Source organism: Haematobia irritans, chromosome 3 (assembly GCF_050003625.1).
Source record: "Haematobia irritans isolate KBUSLIRL chromosome 3, ASM5000362v1, whole genome shotgun sequence".
NCBI lineage: Eukaryota > Metazoa > Arthropoda > Insecta > Diptera > Muscidae > Haematobia > Haematobia irritans.
In genome coordinates this window covers 6,587,576-6,605,194 of record NC_134399.1, presented here as the reverse complement: position 1 = coordinate 6,605,194, position 17,619 = coordinate 6,587,576, and the positions used below count along the sequence as shown (strand labels likewise).

Below are 17,619 nucleotides of genomic sequence, written 5' to 3'. Positions count from 1 at the left end.
GCCATAAAATAAGCTCAGTCTGCAATTCGAGACGTAGTACCAGAATATTGTGCATATGGAACTTGGTGCAGTTGGTGCATTATATTATGGAATGTGGCAACAAATTGTTCGGTGAGTACACACTCAATGGATCACTCATTTTATGACCACACTATGGTCCGAATATTCTTCCTTGCCAATCAATGAGATTTTGATTATAATTTTTTATAGATTTTTAAGGTTCATAATAAAACTCTACCTCTGAACTGAATCCCTCAACCAAAATGGCAACCAATAAGTTAAAGAGAACGTAGTTGCCGAAGGTCATTAGTGCCACAAAGTACAGTGCAGCCCAATGACTCGTCTTTTCCATGCCGTTGAACAGGACAACATTCCAGTCTTCCTGCGTCAGAATCTAGAAAATGTTTTCGCTGAGTAAGTGATGAACACTGTCACAAGCAAACAAACGAACGAACAAAACATACAACCACACAACATAGATTGGTGATAATCGCCATACCTTGACGAGACCAAGGGAGCACGCATACAAGTAGCATCGCCCGCCCCAGAATCCAAAATCATCCTTGGTCTCACCAAAGTTCTGGCCACTTGGAAAGGAACCATGAACATAAAATCGAACACATACGTTTACAAGCATAAAGCAAATGAACGAAAACTAAAAATGCCAAAACTAAAAGTTAAAGAAATAAAAAGAAAAAATCCAAAACTAGATTAACAAATACGTAACGTAACGGAAACAAACGTAACCAACGTAAAAGTAACGAAATACAAAATTGTTGCTGTTATTATCGCCACCTTACACACTCTGTACCGGGGTTTTAATTGGTGTGAAAAAATTACGAAAAATGCTTGGGATGTCAAGGCGTTGACAATGCCGCTCAAATCTTAACTCAAACAAAAAAGCGGTGATTAAAGAGTGCTATTGTCCTTGACTACGTTATATGTTATCTGAATGTAAGTATTAAATATTTGATTTTTTCTGTGGAATCAATGATCATACATTAAGGAAAAATACCAATAAGAAAAAGAAACAACAAACGTTTAATTCGTGGTGTGGTTCGTCCTTCAATGTGGAGGCATCTGATAAATGCGCCCAAATCCAATACCTTGGATTACTACACTTTTTTGGTCGATGTTAGGGGATTAGGGTGGATTCGGTATATTTGGAGTTAGTCTTAAGTTATACACAAAGTAAATAATATAAAGGAGAGGGAAAAAACGTGCCAGCGTTGAGCAAAGAGTTTAAAGGAACCATGTGTTCCGCACCATCGTAAATGGCTTTTAGATGACAAAAAATATATAGAACATAAAAGAAAACGCAACAAAACATGCAGCGAATAATATTTCCCAATATTGCAATGGAATGTATGGCCCATGAAGATGATGTGACATAAGCTCAACACAAATTAGCTAAATGAAAAATGTGATGAGTTGCGTATCAACATATGTTTTATGAAAGACATCTTCAGTGTTGAATATACAAAATTCTCATTGCAATGATGACTTAATGATGAACTTTTCGTTTTGTATTTCTTTGTGATTTTTAGCGCATGCATTATTTTTGTTTGCTATAGTTTTACACTGCTTTGGGTATGGAGCCATCTCGATTACGTTACGTTACGAAGCATAAGGTTTTCTCTTTTTGGATTTTGTGGCCATTCCGACTACTTTTTTCATTTAACAAAAGTTAGTGTGCCCTATTGGAATATGAGTAATTGGGGAAATTTTGCGTGAGAATGTGAATGCGTAAAACATGTTTCATTTTGCAATTAAATTTTGAATAGAGTCTAAATAGGTGCTGTTTTGTGTAAACAAAAAAAAAAACTAATTTCATAATACTTTAAAATAACAGCTACTCAAATGAATATACAGAAGTGATGTGAATATGTTTTATTCTATATGAATTAAATATGAAATTATCCTACACCGCTAAATATCCACCATAGAATTTTTCTGTACAAGAACAAGAACGGAGTAGATTTGTCAATCTTTGTATAGAAAAATTATAAGTAGTCGCGATCTTGTTCAGTGGAGATAGATGAGAGGTGATCATTGTTCGGGAAATATAGGCATTCATAGGTAACAATTCAATGCTGACGGATGCTCATTTGTTGTGGCCAACGGCAAGCGTAGGGTAATTGGGGCTTTACATTGAGCTTACGACCCACGCAAGGAATAGGTGTTAAGCTAATGCCATCATGTTGCCAACAAGTCCTTTCCATGGTATATCTGGCAAGTCTACCAGATATAACATGATCAGGAACAAAGAATCTGATCATCATGAAACTATTACAGGTGGGCCAAATTATTTGAAACGTCGTCAGAGATCTAACCGACGTTTAAAATTTTCTTGGTTTTTTTTGTTGTTTTGTTACATGGTGGATTATCATTTTTCCAAGGGCAATATTTATAATATGTTGATGGAAACTGTATAATTTTATAATGGATAAAGTGGTGTAGGAGACAATGAGTATTGTTGGTGAACAAAATACACTTCAATATTTCAAGACTTAATTTAATATATAAGATATTTGCGAAATATAAGAAAAAAAGTTCTTATAAATTCTTATACACAGGCCGTAGTTAATGTTCAAGGTGGATAATAGGTATTGCACCCAGATCCATCTGGGAATAATTTCTAAACCGCTCATCTGACAACTGACAAATTTATTCCATCGACTGTTCATTTTATTCCTTATAAGCTTACAAAAGCGTTTTTATTTGTAATAGAAGTCAAGCGTGATACTGTGACTGCATTATATTAGCCCGGAAACTCACACGTGGCTATCGTTGGAGCCCTTTAGCATTTAGGTGTGAATAAATGGTTTGTTTCCGTGATATTGTCAGAGTTGCATCGCGTCAAAAACCCCAGCAAAAAATGGGGCACTATTTCAGCAGGATTGTAAGAGAGAAAGAGGCAATACCAACTGCTTACAGAACAACCGAATCAGCGATGTCCCGATTTAATAGGTTGGCTGATAAGTCCCCGGTCTGACACATAGATGACGTCGCTAGTATTAAATGCATAGTATTTTTATATAGTACCAACCTTCAAATAATTCGTTTTGTGAAGCAACTTTTGTTATTGTGAAAAAATGGAAAAAAAGGAATTTCGTGTTTTCATAAAATACTGTTTTCTGAAGGGGAAAAATGCGGTGGAAGCAAAAACTTGGCTTGATAATGAGTTTCCGGACTCTGCCCCAGGGAAATCAACAATAATTGATTCGTATGCAAAATTCAAGCGTGGTGAAATGAGCACGGAGGACGGTGAACGCACTGGACGCTCGAATGAGGTGGTTACCAACGAAAACATCAAAAAAATCCACAAAATGATTTTGAATGACCGTAAAATGAAGTTGATCGAGATAGCAGAGGCCTTAAAGATATCAAAGGAACGTGTTGGTCATATCATTCATCAATATTTGGATATGCGGAAGCTCTGTGCAAAATGAATGCCGCGCGATCTCACATTTGACCAAAAACAACAACGTGTTGATGATTCTGAGCGGTGTTTGCAGCTGTTAACTCGTAATACACCCGAGTTTTTCCATCGATATGTGACAATGGATGAAACATGGCTCCATCACAACACTCCTGAGTCCAATCGACAGTCGGCTGAGTAGACAGCGACCGGTGAACCGTCTCCGAAGCGTGGAAAGACTCAAAAGTCCGCTGGCAAAGTAATGGTCTCTGTTTTTTGGGATGCGCATGGAATAATTTTTATCGATTATCTTGAGAAGGGAAAAACCATCAACAGTGACTATTATATGGCGTTATTTGAGCGTTTGAAGGTCGAAATCGCGGCAAAATGGCCCCATATGAAGAAGAAAAAAGTGTTGTTCCACCAAGACAACGCACCATGCCACAAGTCATTGAGAACGATGCCAAAAATTTATGAATTGGGCTTCGAATTGCTTCCCCACCCACCGTATTCTCCAGATCCGGCCCCCAGCGACTTCTTCTTGTTCTCAGACCTCAAAAGGATGCTAGCAGGGAAAAAATTTGGCTGCAATGAAGAGGTGATCGCCGAAACTGAGGCCTATTTTGAGGCAAAACCGAAGGAGTACTACCAAAATGGTATCAAAAAATTGGAAGGTCGTTATAATCGTTGTATCGCTCTTGAAGGGAACTATGTCTAATAATAAAAACCAATTTTGATAAAAAAATGTGTTTTTCTTTCTTAAGGTGAGTACTATGTTCGGGTTTTTCACCAAAACACTAAACTAAAAGTACATAAATATATATGAAGACGATTATATTTTGATCAAGTCTTACCAAATAATGGAAGGAAAAGATCCAAGGAGTTGATTGCAAATAATTTTATATTTCTATATTAATTAATTTTAAAAAGTAACCGTGAAAACAAGCTGGTTTTCAGCTTGAAAACTGAACATAGTACTCAGCTTTAGACCGGCCAACCTGTTAGAGCAGCTTCTACATAGCGCTGATATAATTGCTCATTTCAATAGAAATATTGCTCAGAAGTGATATATAATCTTGAGATTCCTATTTTATTGCTATGAAGAAAAAGAGCACTACCTTTCATGCATCTATACTGCATTAATTGGTTGCAATAACGTAAACGAATGACCATCAACTAGTTTGATTGCTCGTTTACGTTGTTGCCACCGGATGCACTGCCTACTTTATTGTATACCAAAAAGAGCAACTCAACTCTTACTGTTGAAGTATTTTTGCTGGGAAATGGACGAAAAGCGGTAACAACACCAGAAAAGAGCTTACAGGTAGCCAGAGGCAGAGGGTAGTTCCCTTGGAAAATGTAAGGTATCCTAGCCTTGATAACTCATCCGATTCGCAGTTCCCCGGTACATAAACCTCTGAGAAGTGGTCTCCTACGATCAGTGTTGTCAGATTTCCCCAAACTGGGGATTTTTTTCTCGTGGTTGGGGATATTTTTTCACATTGGGGATCTGGGGATTTGGCTGGGGATAACGTCGTGATTTGTGGATTTTTCTGGGGATATTTCCACCTTTATTCACATAGTATTAAATTTGTTATAGAACGTGTAGAAGCGAAGTACTATAAGGATTATGGGGTAAACCGCCCTCCTATTTACCTTCGCAGTTTCATATTTATATAACAAATTTGAAGAAGGCCCAACTTCCATTATTACTTACTTATAATTTAAAATGGGAATAGCCTAATTTTAATCAAAATGTTTTGAATAAAGTATGCCCCCATGATCTGGTTTATGAATTTGCAAAATACAAAATTTTCATTAACCCTTGTGCACTCCTTGGAAAAGTGCACTTTCCATGTGCGGATTATGGAAATATTTTATTTTTATTATTATCTTTTAAAAACATGTGCACTCCTTGGAGAAATGCCCTTTCCACGTGCGGATTATGGAAATATTTTATTTTTATTATCTTTTAAGAACACACATTTCGTCCAGGTAATGGATAAATAAAAATTGCAAAAAATATCCATTAACTAAAGGAATAAAACTTAAGTTTTAAAATCAATGTTGGGTTAAATTGACCCAAGGGGTGCACAAGGGTTAACTTCTATTTTCCGACCTACAAATATAAATAGCACGAAATTTTTACACACTATTAGGTTAGGTTAGGTTAAAGTGGCAGCCCGATTAAGATTCAGGCTCACTTAGACTATTCAGTCCATTGTGATACCACATTAACTAAAAGTACCTATTACATATGGGCACTTCTAGTTTTAACCGCTGAACCTTCTTGATTATTTTTCTTTGTTGAACCAACCAGATTGTTCCAAAAACATAAGCAGAATGCTTAAGTTAACGTTTTCCAGATCCGCCAGTAATCTGAAGCTATATGCTCCTAAAAGTTGCTTGCGCTTTACACAAAATGCAGGACACCCACACAAGAGGTGTTTAATTGATTCTTTTTTCTCCGCATCATGACAACTCATACAATAGTCATTATACTTCGCACCAATAGTTTTTGCAAAATCGCCTATCAGGCAGCGACCCGTTATAGCAGATATCAGGAGTGATATCTGACGTCTCGAGAACATTAGCATATCTAGTGTGCGGTGTAAGTTGAAATGGGGCCATATTTGCTTGGTGTCATTACAACCCTTGCAATTCTCCCATCGAACATTTGCCATCATAACAGCCTTCTCACGCAGCATGAGCTTGCAGGTAGCTTGGGGCATACCAACAAATTCTAGTTCCCCTGGAATATGTAAGGTAGTCCCTAGCCTTGCCAACTCATCCGCTTCGCAGTTCCCCGGTATGTTCCTATGGCCAGGCACCCATATTAGGTGAATATTGTACTGCTCAGTCATCTCATTGAGAGATTTGCGGCAGTCGATGGCCGTTTTCGAGTTGAGGAACACAGAGTCCAAGGATTTTATTGCAGGTTGACTGTCTGAGTATATATTAATGCCCACATTTTTTGGAACATTACTTCTCAACCAATTCGCCACCTCTCTTATTGCTAATATTTCAGCCTGAAAAACACTACAGTGATTAGGTAATCTTTTCGCTATTCGAAGTTCCACATCATTAGAATATACTCCGAACCCCACTTGTCCATCCAATTTGGAGCCATCAGTGTAGAAATCTATATATTCTTTATTCCCCGGGGTCTGTGTGCACCACGCCTCACTGTTGGGGATTAGTGTCTCAAACTTTTTGTCGAAAAGTGACTCGCCAAAGTGTAATCCACTACGTTAGGCACATCTGGCATTATTTTGATGACAGAACTGTGACACACTATTATGGATAAGGAAATTCACTGGGAAACAATTTTTTGGCAAAAAATACAATAATTATTTTAATTGTCCTTTGGGATTTTTCATGAGGAGAAATATTTCAGTTGGGGATTTTTGGGATATAATTTCGAAATTTTGGGGATCTCTCTCGAAAAGATCTGGCAACCGTGCCCACCATCGCCTAAATTTTGTCCACATTTAGGAGGTTTAGAGGTTTCACTGTATTCCCAGATATCTTCATTCACCAACAATATACATCGTATGTACGTTTTTATGAAACCATGATTTTGTTAATGACATTTTTTTTTCAAAAGTATTCCTAAGATTTTTAAACTAAAATTGAATTAAAAGTTTATTTTACAACAAAACTAAACTCAAACTAGAATAAGGTATAGAAATTTACAAAATAGTATAAGTAGTAGTAATAATAGAGGATAAGGTTTTGTTGTTGTTTTTTTTTTTTTTTTTTTTTTAATTTTGATTAGATCAATTTAACTAAATTAGTTGTTGGTTCTCTTACTTGAAAGACCGTAACGGTGGCCCATAGAATGTTGTTGAAATGCTTTCGATCGCATTCACATTGTGGGTGTTTGCTGATTATTTCGGGGCATGTACATTCCCTCTCATTTCCGGCTTCATCCATAAATTTACAAAACTTACCACCGAACAGATACATCCCCAGTATGCTGTTGTTTTTGTTCGTTTTTAGTTTTTTTTTTTTGAGGGGATTTCATATTGGTTTTATTGTTGTTGTTGTTTGTTTTGGTTTGGTTTGTTGTTGTTATTGATGTTGATGTTATATGGTGGTAGTGGTGGGTGTTAGATAGACACACGCACACAAAGAATTACGCACACGATTAGTGGTAGTAATATTGGTAACGTACGTGGTGATTAGTGATGGTACGAAACGAACGAACGAACGTATACGAGTAGTAGTAATTATTTTTTTTAGTATTTTTGATTGATTTGTATAAATGTTGTTGTATACAGTATGTTAATAATTTATAATGATAGTAATAATAATAAAAAGTTTAATATTTATATATTATATATGTATAGATATATAATTGTTTTATATAACATATTGTTTTTTTTTTGTTTTTATTAAAATATATAATAAATAAAGGTAATTATAATACATGGAGTTTTGGGGGAAGATTTCTTAGAATCAAATTAAAATAAAAAAAATATTGCGCTAATTTATTGATATTTGAATTGTTTCTAAACATTTTTGTTATTATGTTTCTGTTGTTCAGTATATGCTTGGTATTGGAATTTTGAAAACTGTTAGATTTGATTTCTGGATTCTTAATTAAAAAAAAAAAAATCTTTTTGTTGGAGGGTTTGGGGCTTTTTTCTCGTTTATTACTGTTGTTATGACTTGACTGAGTGACTGGGTTGGTGGTTTACATAACTAATCACACAATGAATCCTGCTAAAATTTATTTACAAAATCTCTGATGTTGATTTGGTGGAAGTTTGGATTGTTTTTTGGGGGGTTTTCATGTTCTGATTTAGTATTTGTGTATGGATGGGTTATAAGTAGTGTACAATTGATAGGGTAAACTTAGATGTTTGGGGTTTAGAGACGAGTCTAAGATAAAGTAATAGATTGATTTGTAGATGTATTCAAAAGCCAAGGTCTAGCGTAGTGTTATGTATATGTATTTGATATGTGAACATGAATATGAGACAAAACTATGATACAAAAAATATATAACATGCATATAATTTAAAAAAAAATCCACAACTTCAAGCATTAGAGAGAGAGAGAGATATAGAGCTATTGTGACATGCTAAAATAGTGTAGATCTATTAGTACTCACCTGAAATATTACAGACCTGTTATCAATACCTACTGTTTATCTATGCATCTCTAATAATCCAGCAAATTGGATTTGCCCATATCTGAGCAAACTACATTCTCTACTTAGGGGAAGGGGATTGTCTATCTATATATATATATTCTAAGCAAAATCCTTAATATAATTTTTATTTATATAATAATTCTTTTGTCTGCATTGTGTTCGTTTCTTTTCGGCGTTGCACACAGAACACACCACAAATTAATTCTTTAGACCCACAACCAAAAAATAACAGCTGAAACAAGCAAACGGAAAAGGAAATAGGCAGGCTTCATATTGGCTTGTATAGGAGAGGGAGAGAGAGAGAGACAAAGGCGGGAGTGCCAAAGTTTGCAAATCAAACAAGACACATTAGGGCTTCCTCAAAAATCATTCATAATAAATAGCTAGACACACTCATGCCAATACGTTGGTTTTTCTTTTGACAGTCACACTCATCATATTCCTAAGGACAAAATATCAAATAAAAAAACTAAAAATATTTCTTAAAAAAAAAAACGAAAAAGCTTCAATAAATTATAAATAAAGCAAACAAATGCATAAAATAAAAAAAAAAAACCAAAATCCATACAACAAAACAAAAGATTTGTTTTTAACATTTAGCTATTTTTAGTTAATTTTGATTATAGACAGCATATTTTACTTAATAACCGTGATTTATGATTTCAGTTTTTTCTTCTTCTGAAGTTAAATAACTTTTATGAATGCTTATGTATATATGATTGATGTATTTATATAGAGTATGTAGATTTTTTTTGTAAATATTTTTTTTAGTAAAACATCTTCATCATCTACCTGAAACACTGTGACCAGGGCCCATAGAAGGCTGTCGAAATTCTTGCGATCGCATATCCGGTCCGAGTCAATAGTTTCGCAGAATTTACATCCAAATAGATTCATGCCAAGTATACTAAAAATCATTTCGATTCGTTTAACGAATCAATGATGTACGTAAATTATTATTTTTTTTTATTGTAAAATTTGTTAAATTAATTATTGAAAATATGAAAAACATATACACATATGTTAACGAATAATAAACATACGTTGTATATTTTTTTTTTGATTAAGTTTAAATTGTTTTAACATGTTTTATTTAATGATTACATTGTTTATTATTATTATTTTTTTTTTGTAGAGAAATGTTTTAACGTTATTTTAGTATTTTTAGAAATAGTTGATATATATTTATTTAGTTATATAGAAATAGTTGAGAAGAGAAGATAATAAAAATGTTGAGATAGGAAAGGAAAGAAAAAGAAGGAGAGAAATATGTATGTATGTACTAAGAAGTTTGTGAATATTTCGTTAAACTATGAAGATTACAGAAAACAAAACATAAACTAAAAATTATTTTTTTTGTAGAGTTAACTAAAAAATAAAGATAGACTAAAAATTTAAATACTTTAAATAATGGCTCAATTTTATAATGAAATTATAAGTAAAATAATTTAAATTATCTTTATAAATTGAAATCAAAAATAATTTAGTTCCCATAGCCTATCATAAACACAGAAGATTATATAAACTCTTAATTATTATTTAATCTAATTTGTATTAAATTATTATAATTTAGTTATGTTGTGCACTGCTAACTTTACCGTAATTTTTAGCATCAACATCAAGTTCGGAGAACAATTTAATCAAAAAATTGTAGCCACCTGTTTCAGAGATGCCAACTTGTTATAACATCATGTCAACTCCATTTCTTTCATTCTCAAAGGAATTAGAATAGTTTTTATTTTTCCAATTTTTAATTTTTTACGAATTTTCTACAGCAGAGTCTATTCCTTTATTTTTTTTTTATCAAAAAACTTGCCAAAAATGTATTAGGGATTTTTGTGGGGAATTTTAAACTAAATTGGGGTTTTTTGGGGTAGAAAGCCTTACAGGGGACAAGAGCCCAGAAAATACTGGCAACTCTGTTATGCACTGCTAACTTTGCCCTAATTTTAAACATCAATATCAAGTTCGGAGAGCAATTTCGGAGAAATTATAGTCATCTGTTTCAGAGATGCCAACTTGTTATTACATCATGACAACTCCATTTCATTCAATTAGAAGCTATGATTGTATTAACACACTTGAGTGGCAAAAACAAAGTTTTCCATTGCAAAAATAGATTTTGGATTAATGCACCATATGTTTATAAAATATGGTCAAGTCTAGTACGAGAGCGGTTCGGAAACTTCTTAGCCTATCAATGAAAGAGAATAGTTAGTTTTTCAAAAATATTTTTATTTTTCAATATAATCTCCTGAAACTTCAATACACTTAGTCCAACGCTTTTTTAGCAATTCTATCCCTTGATTAATTTTTATACCCTCCACCATAAGATGGGGGTATATTAACTTTGTCATTCCGTTTGTAACACATCGAAATATTGCTCTAAGACTCCATAAAGTATATATATTCTGGGTCGTGGTGAAATTCTGAGTCGATCTGAGCATGTCCGTCCGTCCGTCCGTCCGTCCTTCCGTGTGTTGAAATCACGTTAACTTCCGAACGAAACAAGCTATCGACTTGAAACTTGGCACAAGTAGTTGTTATTGATGTAGGTCGGATGGTATTGCAAATGGGCCATATCGGTCCACTTTTACCTTTAGCCCCCATATAAACGGACCCCAAATTTGGCTTGCGATCGCTCTAAGAGAAGCAAATTTCATCCGATCCGGCTGAAATTTGGTACATGGTGTTAGTATATGGTCTCTAACAACCATGCAAAAATTTGTCCACATCGGTCCATAATTATATATAGCCCCCATATAAACCGATCCCCCGATTTGGTTTGCGAAGCCTCTAAGAAACGAAAATTTCATCCGATCCGGCTGAAATTTGGTACATGGTGTTGGTATATGTTCTCTAATGACCATGCAAAAATTGGTCCATATCGATCCATAATTACATATAGCCCCCATATAAACCGATCCCCCGATTTGGCTTGCGGAGCCTCTAAGAGAACCAAATTTCATCCGATCCGGCTGAAATTTGGTCCATGGTATTGGTATATGTTCTCTAATGACCATACAAAAATTGGTCCACATAGGTCCATAATTATATATAGCCCCCATATAAACCGATCCCCCGATTTGGCTTGCGGAGCCTCTAAGAAACGAAAATTTCATCCGATCCGGCTGAAATTTGGTACATGGTGTTGGTATATGTTCTCTAATGATCATGCAAAAATTGGTCCATATCGGTCCATAATTATATATAGCCCCCATATAAATCGATTCCCCTTCGGAGCCTCTTGGAGGAGCAAAATTCATCCGATCCGGTTGAAATTTGGAACATGGTGATAGAATGTGGTCTCTAACAAACACGCAAGAATTGCTCCATATCGGTCCATAATTATATATAGCCCCCATATAAACCGTTCCCCAGATTTGATCTCCGGAGCCTCTTGGAGGAGCAAAATTCATCCGATCCGGTTGAAATTTGCAACGTGGTGTTAGTATAAGGCCGCTAATATCCATGCCAAAATTGGTCCATATCGGTCTATAGTTATATATAGTCGATCCCCAATCACACAAAAATTGGTCCATATCGGTTCATATTCATGGTTGCCACTCGAGCCAAAAATAATCTACCAAAACTTTATTTTTATGGAAAACATTGTCAAAATGTTATTTCTACAGAAAATTTTGTCAAAATTTTATTTCTATAGAAAATTTTGTCAAAATTTTATTTCTATAGAAAATTTTGTAAAAATTGTATTTCTATAGAAAATTTTGTCAAAATTTTATTTCTATAGAAAATTCTTTCCAAATTTTATTTCTATAGAAAATGTTGTCAAAATTTTATTTCGTCAAAAATTTTATTTCTATAGAAACTTTAAACTTAATTATATACGTATTTAATCGGCCTTTTTTAGTTTAATATATACTACGTATGGACTACCTTGTAATTTAGAAGACGGTGTTAGGAAGTTTTAAGATACCTTGCCATCGGCAATTGTTATCGCAACCCAAGTAATTCGATTGTGGATGACAGTCTTCAGTAGAAGTTTCTACGCAATCCATGGTGGAGGGTACATAAGCTTCGGCCTGGCCGAACTTACGGCCGTATATACTTGTTTTTCCTCAAGGTCTTCAAAATAGTGGTTTACAACTGTAATTGCAGCTTCATTTGAGGTAAAACGCTTGCCAACAAGGATTTTTTTTAGATTTGGGAACAAGTAAAAGTCACTGGGAGCTAAATCAGGAGAATAAAGTGGGTGGTCTAGCAACTCGTATTTTAATTCGTTGATTTTAGCCATTGTTAAAACACTCATGTGCGCTGGTGCGTTGTCTTGATGAAAAATTATTTTTGTGTGTTGTAAGCCAGGACGTTTTTCTCGAATTTATACATTTAATTGATCCAAAAGGTTGCAATAGTACTCTGCATTTATTGTTTTACCCTTTTGCAGATAGACAATCAATAAAATATCTTTGAAGTCCCAAAAAACCGTTGTCATAACCTTACCAGCCGATTGAATTGTTTTTGCCTTCTTTGGGGCACTTCCTCCAGCTTCAGCCCATTGTTTGGATTGTTCTTTTGTCTCTGGAGTATAGTGGTGGATCCATATCTCATCAACAGTTATGAAACGACGCTTAAAATCCATTTTATTTCGTTTAAACCAATCCAAACAAGCTTGAGAAATGTTCATTCTTATGCGTTTTTGATCGACTGTTAACAAATGCGGCACCCATTTTGCAGAAAGCTTTCTCATCTGTAGTTCTTCATGCAAAATTAAGTGGACTCGATCATTGAGATGCCCATGATATTAGCAATTTCACGCACTTTTATTCATCGATCATTTAATACCATATCATGGACTTTGGCTACAATTTCTGTTGTTGTTGCTGTTTTTGGACTTCCACTACGTGGTTCATCTGCAATGCTTGTACGACCACGTTTAAATTCAGCAACCCAATTTTTTACTGTTGCATATGAAGCAGCACTTTCACCTAACACATTCACCATATCATTATGCATTTCTTGTCCCGATAAACCTTTTTTATGTAAATATTTAATGACAGAACGCATTTCTAATTTTTCCATTGTAAAAAATTGCGGAACACCTGTTTCTATATGAAGGAGTTGCCAGATCGAAACAAAATTTAACATTTGTTCATAACAGAGATGGAAGTTTCCAAAACACTTAACTTTTTTCTGTTTATACCGCGTTTTTTGTACTAGGATAAGAAGTTTCCGAACTGCCCTCGTATACATTTTATGGAATTTTATGTTTTTGGTGTTTTATCGATCTTTATTGTCAAATAAAAGAGATCTAGATCTCAAGCTCGAAAAAACAGAAAAAACGTTTATTTTATGGAATTTTTAAATATAAAGGCCAGTATTAAGTTGGCACTATCGCGCTAAAATAACCTTTTTTTCACGGTTACTTTTCTTCAAAAAAAAAATCATTTTAAAGAAAATAAACTTTGGATGATGCTTTGGATCATTCCCCACCAAGTTATAGTAAATTTTGTCAGAAATTTTACTCTTTTATAGATTTTAAAGAAGACAATCTAATTAGCAAACAATGTCCCAACGATTTCAAACCAAATTAATCACTTTCCAAGAAATCAACAAATAAATCTAAACACAAAAAAAAAAAAGAAAATATACTTAAGTATAGAGTTGGTCTATAAGTAGAGCTTTAATTTAACATATTAATTCTTTAGAAGTTTTAGTTTATTTAAAGGGCTTTTGGCTTGATTCATGAGAAAATATTTAAAAAAAAAATATAAAAAATCTACTTTCTCAAACATTCTATTCTATATTCTTGAAGAAATTTAACTTAAATAAGACCCCAGAAACTACGTTACAAAAATTCACTTTACTGGAGGCTCTTAATCTGCTTCTCTATATTTTCCAAATAGCTCAGAACAAAGATTTCGTATTTTTTTTTTTCATTTTTTCATTGAATGAAGTTATATTATGTTGGCAAAATTAAATGCAAAGTCAATTAACCCTTAAATGCGCACTGTATCTTCTAAGATACAACCAGAAAAAAATTCTTACGTCTTAAAATGTTGACCGAATTCTATGAAATCAAGTTTGTTGTATTTAACACATCATAACGCTATTTCTAAAAATATATTTTTTTCCGGAAAATTTGTTGTACTTCTGAGTAATCTGTAGTCATAAAAATTTTTACCAAAAATTCGAAAAAGTACAAATTGGAAGTTAAATAATATTTACCAGAGATGAAAGTAATGTTGGTAAAAAAGCTGTGTAGTGTAAACATATCTTTATTCTCTGCTGAAATCAAATTGTTTATTTGTAAATAAAAATTTAGTCCGTTTTGTTTGTTATTGTTGGCTTCTCTTCAATCGTTATTGTTGTTTTATTCTGATAATTGGTTGATAGTTTTGCTGCAAATAGAGGATGCTGATGAGGAATGTGGTAATTCCGAAACAGCTGTACATCCAACCATCTTGCAGTCTATAGGGCTTTGCCCAAATAAATTTGACAAGCATACTTTTCCTCTGTTGGTTAAGCTACACCTGTAGTTTAGTCAATGCATGGCTTTAAGCTGAGATCAAAAACAACAATAACAATAAAAATTTAGTTTAATTCGCACCGTATTTTTTAAGACTATTTTTTCCAAAAAAAAATGTTTTTGATTTTTTATTATTTTTTTTTAATGTGCTACACAGATGTTCTTAATTTACAATTTTGCATATTATCGGTAGAATCGGAGGAATCGGTGACCTTGTGCATTTAAGAATTAATTTCAATCTTCTTGAATTTTTTCTCATGAATTTAGCCATTTAGCATCTTTAAAATTAATGTTAAATTTTTGTTTCTATCATTTTGAAAAAAACAAAAAAACATATTCTTTAGCAAAAGCAATAAGAAGTAAAAGATTTGATAATAGTTGAAGTAATAATAGTAGCTTATAGTAGTATTAATAATTTGTAATAGCAGAGTTGTAATAAATAGTAATAATAACGAATGCTAATGGATTTAATAGTAAATAGAATGTTGATTTGTTTGATTTTCTAGCTTTATTTTTTTTTTTTTGGAATGGAATGATTTTATAAAAAAAATACCAACTACATTTACTTGATGTTACAACAATGAATCTAAACTAAGATCTATTTATGATACTTTTCAATTGTTCAATATTATTTCAAAATAAATAACCAATAAAAGAATATCGCAAATACGGTCTACATTTTTAATCCGCAAACCAATCAATCATATTTTCCAATCAATATAATTATTTGTATCGCAATAACCATTTTGCATTTGTTTTCTTTTTTTGCCATAAGGTTTCTGCGTTTAATTCACTTTTTATATTTTTTTTATTTTAGAAAGCTAAATCTAAAACTAGGAATACACACAGTTAATTATAAGATAATTGGTTTTACTTAAATGAAGCTAAATGAGTGATGAATTTGAACTGAACAGACGTTACACAAGTACAGGTAGAGTACGTTGAATCGAGTAACTGTAGTGGTTGTTGTTAGAGTACCAGAGAAAGAGAAATCTGTATTCATATATTACTGTATATTGAGACAAGAGAGCGTAGTTTAACGGAGTATTTTGCCAAATGTTTAGACAATAATTGAATTTGAAATAAATTTTGTTTTAATAAATAATAAAAAAAATCAAAATTTCAATTGAGACCAACAAAAAGGTGTGACCAGTTTAGCTTTGTTAGTGTGTGTGTGTGTATCGAACATGTGTGATAAATAACATAATCAGATTGGCAATTCCATGACCAGAAAAATGTGTATAAGTGTCAAATTGAATAGGTGTGTCAACAAATTAGTGTAAAAATTTCAAAATGCTGTTGTATGTGTGAGCGTGGTTGACATTAGCAGACTGTCACTTTTTGCCTCTTGCAACCATTTGGCATTAGGTAAAGTGTATGGTGTATGTTAATGTGCGTGTAGAATATGCCTCGATCATTACAAAAGCAAGATAGAACAGAGACACTTCTTTCTCATTGAAAAAGAAAGGGAAGAGTAAATCTGTGATATATTTTTTTAATGTTTTTAAACGAAAAAGTAAATAATGAACAATAAATTCAACTAACTACATCATGTGTTTGGACAAATACTGGATTTATTTGTTATTGTCTTTGTTATTTTCTTCATTACTTTTGAAAGTTAAAAGAGAGAAAGAGGAAACTTTTTGTTCAACAAAGTTTAATGAGTTGAAGAGTGAGACAAGGACGATCGGAGAGAGAGACACAGAGAAATTAAAGGATTTGGGAAAAGTAGATAGGTACAATATTTGAAGGGTATTGAGAAAGGGATCTGTGTGTGCGTGTGTTTTTTATGGGATACTCTCTGGACAGTTGTCTATGATTGTTACGATATTGTTACACATAAATGTGCCAGTGTATGTGTGAGTGTATGTTGTAGACTTTTACAAATATGGACATTGGGATAGATAAGGGCATTCGGGTTGGACATAATGTTATGTAATGATGGCCATGAACCCTACTTGGCCAATTATTTCCTAGACAAAATATATTCATGGAATATATATATGTTTTTTTTTTGGTTTATTTACCTACTATAGCTAAACTACTATTATATCATTCAGGGTATTTTTACACTATTCGGGGGAAATTCGTGTGCAACATTGAATGATTGTTAGATTTGAAAAATAAACTTTTAAATATCTCTACAATAACCGAAGATATTTGTTTCCATGTTGAAAATCTTAAAGGTGAAATATCAAAATAAGCAAGCTTAAGGTTTTTACTGGAAAATACATTCATGAATTGAACGAGGAATTGATTTTTCTCTTCGAAAGTGTATCTCAGAGAGCAAAACTCAACTTTTCCTTCAAAATACGGATTAATGCATTGTATGCAAATGTACCACACCCAGTCCATTGTGATACCATATTGGTGAACTTCTCTCATATCACTGAGTGCTGCCCGATTCCATGTTAAGCTCAATGACAAGGGACCTCCTTTTTATAGCCGAGTCCGAACGGCGTTCCACATTGCAGTGAAACTACTTAGAGAAGCTTTGAAACACTCAAAAATGTCACCAGCATTACTGAGGTGGGATAATCCCCCGCTGAA

The 17,619-nt window shown here is 33.4% G+C and overlaps 1 protein-coding gene across 1 annotated transcript in view; it reads right to left on the bottom strand.

The window, feature by feature from the left end:
- Window positions 1-17,619, bottom strand: part of Ca-alpha1T (Ca[2+]-channel protein alpha[[1]] subunit T) — a 235,031-nt gene that overhangs the window by 6,108 nt on the left and 211,304 nt on the right. Inside the window, exons 16-17 of the mRNA XM_075302215.1 lie at window positions 7,235-7,400; window positions 239-394 (exon numbers count right to left, since the gene is read on the bottom strand). Of these exons, the coding sequence (XP_075158330.1) occupies window positions 239-394; window positions 7,235-7,400 (322 nt within the window). The remainder of the gene's footprint in view (window positions 1-238; window positions 395-7,234; window positions 7,401-17,619) is intronic.